This window comes from Eurypyga helias, unplaced genomic scaffold (assembly GCF_000690775.1).
Source record: "Eurypyga helias isolate BGI_N326 unplaced genomic scaffold, ASM69077v1 scaffold48229, whole genome shotgun sequence".
NCBI classification, from domain to species: Eukaryota; Metazoa; Chordata; class Aves; order Eurypygiformes; family Eurypygidae; genus Eurypyga; species Eurypyga helias.
The window spans coordinates 2,001-12,768 of NW_010273563.1; the positions used below are offsets into that span (position 1 = coordinate 2,001).

The 10,768-nt window shown below is 36.5% G+C and overlaps 1 protein-coding gene across 1 annotated transcript; it reads right to left on the reverse strand.

Annotated features, from left to right (window-relative positions):
* Nucleotides 1-321: 321 nt before the first annotated feature.
* On the reverse strand, nucleotides 322-10,647 carry LOC104502910 (DNA polymerase kappa-like; the record flags this gene model as incomplete). Its single annotated transcript, XM_010159511.1, has 9 exons — nucleotides 322-406; nucleotides 545-596; nucleotides 1,792-2,748; nucleotides 3,597-3,768; nucleotides 4,975-5,071; nucleotides 6,922-6,954; nucleotides 8,287-8,453; nucleotides 8,633-8,757; nucleotides 10,438-10,647. Coding segments are annotated over 9 exons (1,898 nt in total), but the record flags the coding sequence as incomplete, so codon positions are not given.
* Between the last annotated feature and the right edge of the window lie 121 nt (nucleotides 10,648-10,768).

Here is a 10,768-nt window from a genome sequence, read left to right on the forward strand (position 1 = left end):
TGCTCATGACTCCAACAAAGTTCCACATGGTCAATATCAACAAAGTGCTAGCGAATTTTGATTCTCTGAATCAATTGGAAAAAAAGTATTAATCAAAAAAAAAATTGCCTCAGCTGTACCTCCTCCTCCACCTCAAACATCACGTGCTGTTGGTTTTTTGGTTGGTTGGTGCAGTTTTTTTTCCTTTCTCTTTTTTTTTTCTCCCCACAGGCATGCAATGGCTCCCAAGTGACACCTTAATCCAGCCTACCATCAATGCTAAATCAATCTGTCGTCACAAAATACTACGAAATACTTCATACAGGACATGTTGCTACACGGTCATTTAAAAAACATTTCAATTGTATGCTTGGAATTGCTCGACTTGGCCTTTTTTGACACTGACTGTGAAGTTGGTAGTCCAGACCTAAAGTAAGAAAGGAAGGAAAAAAACACCCAACCAGTAAGAAGTAAAAATATACAGTGTATAACTTTACAAGAATATTTTTAGAAACTTTATTGTTTTAAAATGAGTCATGTACTCAAGTTTCCAGAAAATCCTTACCTTTTGGTTCCTTGTGATGGATTTGTGCATTGCTGTCCTCTGCTTAAACCTCCTGAAAAGTAATTGGGAAGAAACAAAATTAACTCATTTAAAGAAAAAAGAACTCTTCAGAAATTACATAAATGGCAGAACTTCTACAAGAACAATTTTAGTCAAAGCTATTCTTTTCTTTCCTTTTCTTTTTAAATATAATTAGATTTAATCTAAAGGAGCAAATAACACTATTATCTGCAATTTGAGCAGTGTACTTCGTATTAGCACTTTTAAAAGAGAAAAACAAAAGCCAGCAGTTTACTGAGTTCCAAGGGATTAATTTGAATGTTGTATTTTTCAGAGATATTTCAGCATAATATTTTATGCTGAAATAATAATTTTTTTAATGTTTTATGATTTTCAAGGCGGTTGTTGAAAACTGTATTTTTAATTTTTTATCCTGCAGTGGGTGGGGAAAGAATCTTTGCCAACACTAAGTTTTCCATTTAAAACAAAGTTTGTTTGCACATGTCACAACACTACCGCTCATACAATTCCCCATGTAAAAGATTCTTATTTTAAGACAGGTTGAGTTCTGATAATTCTAACACACTAGGATTTTAATTCCCTTTTATAAAGCTCCCAAGCTAGGTTAGGGACAAGGTACTTCAAGCAGATACTTAACTACCTGCACATGTCCTCTAATATGGCCAAAGATTAACTCCTCCTCAGAGCGAGAAACTACTTGAGTAAACAGGCTGCTGGTTTGGCATGCTACAGCTGAGCGTACGGGATGTATTTTATTAGAGGTAAAACAGGCTTGCAAGTTCCTGCCTTTACATTTTAGTTCAACGCCTCTCTGTTTTTGCCAACACATTACATAATTCAGTTTCTATCAACTGAATCTCTGAAACAATCCAGGTTGAAGATGTTCTTGTTGATATCCAGTTAAATCTCAGTGGCCTTACAAACACCTTTCTGAACACGGCTGGGGGGTAGCAAATGTGCAACTTACAGAAATGAGCAGTAATTCCTATGGGGCAAATGAGAACGCACCATGTAGCTACCATCACACTCGTAAATCCAGTTTGTCATGAAAACTGATTTCATATTTTTAAAATAAAAATGTGCAATTTCATAAAGGCCTTCCTCAAATGAACTCGTTGCAAAAATCTCAAAGCCCTGAAAAGCTCAAAGTATACCATAACCAAATAATTTTAGTTGTACAAGCAGATAAACTGAATAATCGAACATATCCTACAGCACACACTCACCAACTCTGTTTGAGTTTTCCGTATTGGAAGTCTTAGTAGGAACATCCTTTTTGTCGGTCAGCTCCTGGATAAGGCCTTTATTTAAGCAGACATCCACATGTCTGTTAAATGACACAAGACTGGTGGTTTTCTGTTCCATATTACACACCGGACAAACAAGAACATTGTCTTCTTTCATTTCAAAGAAACAGGATGAATTGCCGCCTTCTGTACGTTCAGCCTTTTCAAAACGGCCTCCATCGTCTCGTGAAATTCTTTCGGGGAAGAAACTCTGTTTCATACACACGTTTCTAGCAATATCACCGAGACTGATAGGCTGTCTTTCTCTCTGCGATTTATCAGATACCATCTGAGTGAATTTTTCTGTGCTGTAGCTAGTACAGCTGTCAGATGTACTTGCAGACTGGTCTGTTCCTGCTAATTGATCTGTTTTATTTTTCTGACACTCATCAACATTTTCATTTTTAAATAGTGGAAGAAAGTTAAGCGTATTTTCTCTTGAATTGCTATTCTTAGTTATTTCCACAGTATCTTTAACAAGAGTCCCATTAAGACACTCATCAATATGCCTATTAAGCTCTTCCAAATTATTGCTGCTTTGCTCCTCAAAGCAAACAGGGCAGGTGAAGATCTTACACACATCAGAATTCTGCAAGTCCGTGACTTTCTTTGCTTCTTCCACAAAATTTGCTGATGATTTCCTATCATTAAAGAGCTGCTTATCTACAGTTTCATTTGGAGAAATATTCTCACTGTTTAGTTGCCTTGCAGCTCGCTTTTTATCAAAAAAACTCCCTCTGGGAAATGCTGCTGAGTTTTTTGTGAAATATTCTTCATTGGACTTCCCTGCCTGAAGCCGAAGAAGACCAATTTCTTTTCCTGATTTTAAGAAACTCTTAATGCTTTTTTGTTGGTACTTCTTCTCTTCTTCACTTAGAAATCCTGATACTCGTACACCTATGATGAAAAACAAACTTACAATACCAACTTAATGAAAACTTGACACTAATTCTTAATTAACACCTTTTAAAGTATACACTCACTCAATAAAAGTGCATTTTATCTCTAAACGGAGGCCATATTACTTGCAAGCTATAACAACAGATCACAAGGTACACGCAATTTTATCAGGCCTGAACACTTGCCCAACCGTATTATTAATTTCAATACCCATGAAGTTTTAACTGATTGCACCACAACATGAGGCTGTTATACTCAATACAGTTATACGGAATTCAGTCTGAAAGAGAGCTTTTCATGAGTACTTTTTCTCCAGTGCCGTCTAATACCATAGGCAAGTTTTATGTGTCACTGAATGGTTTAAGCAAAATGTACAGGCACCTGAAACACACAGGTCTTAGAACAAAAAAAACACAGAATTTACTTTTGACAGAAATTTTCAAATTTCTTGTGGAACACAGCATCTTCAAATCCACAAGCACTTTTATTTAAAGCATTTGTTTCTGAAAGTGGTTAAGCACAGAAACTACCTGTTGCTGTGCTGCAGAGCAGATTTAAAAGCTCTTTTAATTTGGCAGAATTAACCACTGTTATCTGTTTCTACTCTCATGCCAACATGTAGTATGGTGTTCCAGGACTAACAGGTGGTAGAAGTAGTACAGCCTCAATTAGCAAAAACATTCCTGAGTCACCATTCAGCATTCCAAACCTGTTTCAATTCACAAAAACTACCAGGGTAACAGAGAAAGGATAAATCTATTTATACTGATTTTAGAGCACAGTCTTTTACTTTAATACACTAGAATAACTAACTGAAAAGGAAGAATGAGTTTATCATATTTTACCCATAAGTCTTATCCGTAAAGGGTGAGGAGCAACGCTATCAATTTCTGTTCCTAGCAAGTCTTTAGCAACAGCAAATATTTCCTCCTCAGTAGAAACAGCAGACAGCAGAGTTGAAGCTCTTGTTTTCACTTCGAAGTTCACATTCTTTAGCTTCAAGGTAACAGTTTTACCCTAGGCCAAGAGGGGAAGGCAAGAAGAAAAGGTTAAGCCTGTCATATATGGCACAGAAACAATCTATATAAGGGCGCTAAAGCCATAGTCAAAACTGTGTGTTTATCTGTGCGCAGCAAGGGGCATTGCCAAGAATTTGTCTGCAAGGTTCTGCACTTGCTCCTGAACTGCTACCAAAGTCAAATTCTCTGAACTGGGTCATCTGGCTATGGTTCCCAGCAGACCACCTGCCACCAGTGCACGTTCAGTAGAGCTCATGCTCTAGTTACGGTCACAACTTCTACCCTGTCTACAGAAAATTATTTCCTCACTTGGAAATTTTCAGTGCCAGGTATCTTTGCTGGGAAAACGACTAAGGATGTGTAAGTGATACCCAATTAAGGATTTGCTGAAAACACCATGCAGGAGGAAGGAAGTTAGAGTCACACACAGCATATCTGGTTTTGGCACAAGTATTCCCCTGGCAACACCTTCCAGACCATTTGTGTGATGTAGTGTGTCCATCCAAATGTAAACAAATGGCATTCCTTTTTTTTCTGGTGTCTTCATAAGCTTATCCCTTTGTCCTTCTTAGGTGATGATTTCCCTTTCAACATGTCATCTTTTGAGACAATCTTTTATGGCTAAAGAAGACAAATCACAATGCTATTCCTTACTTTACCCTAAAGACTTCCACAGAAAACATGAATTGTTCATTCCAGATCATAAACAGAAATTTGGGGAAAAGGAATACGGAGACTGTTCTTACCATTCATACTAATGAATGGTATGAATAACTTGTCAGCAAGTTTGGGAGATGTGAACTTCCTAAACTGCACTACTGGCTATTGACTCGATCCTGTATAAATATAGGAGAGAAACACAGCATCTTTAATACATCAGTACACGACTGACCAACGCACAGCTCACTGACAATCAGCTCTATTATTTGTTTATAAACATTGATTTTATCAATAAAATGTTTCTATGCTAAATAACTTGGTTAATTAGTTTATTTTTTTTCTCACCCATTATTAAATAGCCACCAGAACAGTATCAAAATGCTGCCTAATTCATTCTAAGCATCTGCAAAATAAAGAATGGAGACTTCTGAATATAGGTTGCGTGGTACAATGCTGCCGAAAGCATTCACTCTAAGGCTGCATTTAGTAAGTTTGAATGCAAAGTGTTGACTTTTTGCAAGTCAACAGAGAATAATATAAATACCTTAAGTCCCTCTTTCTGTAGCTCTTGAGCAAGATCTCTGCAGAGCTCTCGACATAAGCTGTACTGGTCTTCCGCTGCGTTTATTTCACTGAATGTTCTAAGACAAAGACATGATTTTTTTTCAGTATGACTCCTGAAATTTGTTCAGTGGCTGCCATCTCACAGTATTTTTTGTACAGTTAAACAAAACTACATCAGAAGAAGATTGTACAGGTTTGAGTGTTTACTTCAATGAAAAATTAATATTAATATGAATATTATATATTTGTGCACATTTATGTGTTTCAAAACGTTTGCAAAGCCATTCAAACAAATAAATTGGCTTTCAGTTTTTCATGCACTGTTTGAAAATGTATCAAATTTGAGGTCATTAATGCTTAAATATTTTCAAGAGAGAATACTAACACCAGCTGAATTCATGGACCCAGCCAAGTTATTTGTATTTAATCTCCTTTGTAGAGTGCTGTGTAACATCAGAAGAAAGAAAGGATTAGAAAGTCAACATCAGAGCCAAGTAGCAGAAATTAATAAGGCAGATGTTAAGAAAAAGATGCCAGCTAGGATAATTACGTCTAACCTCAGAGGAAAAACTAGCTTTCTGCAAAAAACATTGCTAACTGCCTTTGCTAGAGCTTCTTCACATGGGAATTAGAGTAATTTTTTTGGTTGTGCATCTGCTTTTTAGTAATACCATGAGAGGAAAGGCAACCTTCAGTTAGCAGTGGTTTTAAGAGAAGCAGGAAGCAGAAATTACAGCTGCCAGATGCTTTTTGGAAGGTCTCACAGACCTGTTGTTTCATGCCAGGATTTATATTTACAAATGTAAAGTCCCTATAGTTCCACTGGATTTCACATCTCAAGTTACATTCATGTTTACCTGAGTGCACTGAAAATTCATCCTCCATTACGATTCACTTTCCCCTAAGAATTTTGTTAGTTTGTGTGCTGCCAAACTAACAGAATGAATATTTTACTGTGGGTCCCATGCCATTATCCAAGGAGTAACCTGGGTTAACCTGGCAATGCTGCAGTGATTTATAGCATTTCTGTGGAAGTCCTAAGTTTGGAAGGGGCAGGATAAAAGCAATGTTATTTTCAGGCCCATCTCTTCTCCCATATATACTAGTTTTATGATCTCAGCAGTCCACTGACATCTCTGGTCTAAAACTGCTTCCCTTAGGGAAAAAAGAAGGAAGAAGGAAAAGCAGAAAGGTACAATAGGCTACCCAGATTATCTGTCTGCCTGCAGACCAGCACAAGAGTACAGCAATAAATTTCTCAGCTCTGGCGGTACCAAACCTTACAGCGCTTACTTAAGCTGCTGACAATTATTACATCTCAATAGGAATAAGAATTTTTTCTTATCTTTTAAGAGAGAGAAGACATGAGAGTGCAGGTAGTTAATATGGTGCTCTACAGATTATCGTTACAGATTTCCTTTTTAAAAATGAACTTTTGGAAATTACATACACCACCTTCTTAGGGAACCTGCTGCTAGTAAAAGTTAGGAAATGTAACCAATTTAGTTAACCATGCAAAATTATTGTCTGCTTTGCATGTCTACCTTATGCTATACTTGGTATGCATGTGACTGCAGGCTACTGGACTGCTGTTGATATTAAACTGGAACACATGAAAGCAGTTCAAGGCTTTATATATCTCCACCCCATATTATGTCCTAAAGACCACTTTGATGCATGAGGGTCATTAGAAGAATCAGCAGGTGAGAAAAGAGAACACACAAACCGACAGAGGTACCTCCCTCCATAGTATTCTGAAGCCAAGGAAAAAAAAATGATGAAAGCTCAAATCCGATTTAGTGAGCTTGTTGTGTACAAATTTTAACACATAAATACACAATGAGATTGCATGACTATGAAAACTATACACTACTTGGTATTATGTATGCTTAGCCATTCATGTAATTTTTTTCAATAAGAGACATACCTTTCAGTGCTCATACTTTTTCTTTCTCCATCCCTTTAAACAGAAAAAAAATTTATTATACTCACTTTACCGATAACTTATCTTTTTCATAAACACTGAGTCAACCAGTCAGGTATCAATAACTAACAACAGTCTATGCTGTAAAATCTGGATGTTAACTTTTTCTACAAATCTTGTACATCAAGTTTAAGCGAATGTGAAATGGAGAATGTTTTTTTAAAAAAAAAACCAAACATAAACTACTGTAGGTGAAGTAAAGACATAGCTCAGTCACAGACACCAATAAACAGTTTGCAAGAAAAACCCCAACCCTCCTCCCCCAAATCTAAACAACAAAACTGCCCTCTCACATCAGAAGTCTTATTTGAAGAAGCACTGCTATTAACAAAATCCTAAACACACTACACATATTTGGGTATTTCTTATCTGAGGAATTACTTTGCTTTCTTTCTAAACTGTTGCCCATGTTAAAGGTGATGTGTTAAGGCTTTTTTTGGTTTCATTTCTTTCTTTCTGGTTTTAATTGAGCATTCTTTAAGAACTCTTCTGCATGTAAGAGTTCCCCAGAGCATTTTCTTTATACTCCAAGTACTGGAAGTAACAAATTTGGTATCCTCACATTTTCCTAAAAGAAGATGATCAAGGACAATGATCATAAGGTGAACCAACCATTTACTAAGGATATTATTGAAAAGATGTATTCAGTAGTAAAACTGGTTCCTCCTCCCCTCACACCCTGAAAGCTAAAAAGCCATTAAAACAGTATGAACCTTAAAGGAACAGACATGAAGAAGGATATAAAATCTTTGGTTCTATTACAGCAAATTCACAAGTTGATCTTACAAACATTGTACATACACATGAGAAGCAGACACAGAAAATTCACTTACTTTCATTAGAAATACGCCAATTTACCACCAGTGCAGATCAAATCCCAATGCAATTTTCATTACAATAGGATAATAATAAAATCCAATTAATGTATATCGTTGTTACAGAAGACACAGGACTGAACACCTCTGCTCAGGACAACTCATTTCTCTTTAGCTTAGCTGTTTCAGTAAATATGAGGTTATCCTAAATGATATGGACTTGATATCTTGATATACACTTATGGACAATTTCTCTGACAAGACATTTGTTATTTCATGTGTTAGACATGGCTGTACAAACTTCTGCTTTTTAACGTTTGGCTGTTGTGTGTATCTCAGCTCTAAGTATAACAATAACCGGTATCAGAGATACTTTAAAATATATAAAACAAACCAAATTTTTGTAATATTTTTCAGTAAAATGTCTTAAAATGTGCAGTGTGTAACATAAAATTTAGAAAAATATGAATGCAGGAGAAAAAACAAAACATACTTTTCCAAATGCGTTGAACCCAAACCAAGGGAAATACCCAAGAAATGCCGCCAAGATGCTTCTGAAAAAAGAAGAGAAAGCAGTGCCCTCTGCTGGTAAAGTTCCGAGCAAGTCACAATTCCAAGAGCTTTTAACATTTTCTCTGTTACTTTTCCTATACCTGGCACCTGGAAAAGAGTAAGTATCATTAAGTTGGAAACTTTCCATTTGTAGATCCAATATCAAGAACAACTTAAGTCAAACACAACTCAGCATATTAGCTAGAAAAGTGTATTTGTTCAGTAGAAATATTGCTTTTACAACACATAACATACGTTTGTAGAGGACATGTCATGGCGTCTCTTACCTTTCTAATGGGCAACTCTTTTAGGAAGTCGAGCACTGCTTGTCTCTCAGGGGTAATTCTGCACTGCCCATTAGGTTTATTACGATCACTGCACATTTTTGCTAACATTGTATTTGGCGCTATTCCTTAAAAACAAACAGACAAACAAACCCTGTATATTTAGAAAATACAAGACAATGTTTAATTTCAGCTGTCCAATATTGAAAAACACAAGGGTAGCCCACACATTTGGCAAAGACAAAACATAAGCAAAAGAATTACAATAGCTGATAACCAAATGTCTTACAGTTCTGGGGGAAAAAAAAAAGTTGTAATAGACATGTGAGAACTTAAATACGTGTGGCAGATTAAACATAACAGATGCACCACAAAATGCACCTACTATTTTAAGACAGTCAGGGTAACAAAACATGCACGAATCTGTCATGAGGGGTTACAAATACCAAGTGTTTAACAGTAACATCAGTTGCGTGACTGAACAATTTTATGATGGTGATTATGGAGAGACAAAATGTTTACAACAGCAGTTATAATGAACTCTTAATGAGAAGAAGGTATTTCTTTCTTGTATTTCAGCAAAAAGACTAAATTCATTTGGACAAAATTTTCCAAATTGAAGTCTTTTGTGGGCTACCACTGCTATGCAGTCATTCAAAAATATGTATATATTTCACCGATACTGGTAGGGATGAGGAGGGATTGTGCTTTTCTGTCAAAGTAACTGTTTTTACAAATGCACTCTGGAACTGATTTAGAAAGAAAAATAGAATTATTCTGCACTACTGCCCTAGTGGTCTAAGTTTTGATTTGCCCGCTGATACAAACATATTATGCAAGATGGGAGAAGTAATTTTATTTATTATTATCAGTATTTTTTCCAGTTACCCTTCTAACTGTTGTTCATTTTTGGGCTTAAAACCCTTGATGCACTTATAAAAGCTACGTCTGATTTCTAAACACCAACTTACCCTTAGGAAGATAAATTTCACTACAACGAAATTACTGTTTTCCTGCCATTCTTGAGCTAACACAGATGCTTCTTGATACTAGCTGTTCCTTTACCTCTGCTTCCATTCAAGACGCCCCTGACCTTCCACACCGCTTCATAAAGCTCAGCACTCCTTGATGCCTTGCTGGGTTCACAAAGTAGTTCGGATTGCACGCAAACTAACTGGCTAGGGACGTACGCTTTTTCTAGTGACCTAATCCAGACTGTTACCAAAACAGTTGAGACTTACAGGTAGGTTGCCTGAAGTCAGAAGACATAAAACTTGGATAGTAAATATTAAAAAGCTAATGAATAGTTAATAAACTCCAACACATAATTTACTTCCTTGAGAACTAACTTTTAAATTAATTTTGTTATCGTCCTAAGCAAAGAAGAGTGTGGAGAACTGTTAGAAACACTTAACAACATGGATCTGCTATTCAAACTAACAGTAATTTAGAACTAGTGACAGATGTCACTATGACAACTGGTTTATGAAAACAATACACATGAAGCACTAAAACAACCACCTGTGCTAAGATTAGCTCCTGAACGCACTGGTCAGTCTTCTACACTACTTCTACATCAAGAAGAAAGAAGCAAAAAGATGATGTAACTGTTTCTGTGATTAAAAAAACCTACCAAAATACCAAAACCAGGAGTGGCTTTGATAGCCATAGCATCCCTTGAAACACCTGAAAGTCACTTGCAGCACAAGAATGCTGTGGCAATGCTGATATATTAATTAATGCCCTCTGAGATTAGAGAAGACGACATTTTAGAAATACGAAGCATTCTTATTCATGTGTCTGAATACCTGCACTTGCAGTCAGTTGAGTTTTCTGCTCAATCCTAAAGCGAATTTCCTTCACAACTTCCTCTGCAGAAGTGCCAAAGACAACTGAATTTTCCATGGACTGATCTCTCTGTTCAGGGTGGCCATGCATCAGAGGTGTGTCGTCTTCAAACAGCACGGGTGAAGAAGCGTATCCATCTTCATTCAATTTGGCAGGCGTATCATCTTTACCTATATTAGACAGAAACACAGACACTTCTTCCATCCATGTAAAATGTGTACTTCATTATTTTCTTCTGCAGTGGCTGAAAAGAGTTCATTAGCGGGTTGGTGTTTGTTTGGTTTACTATTT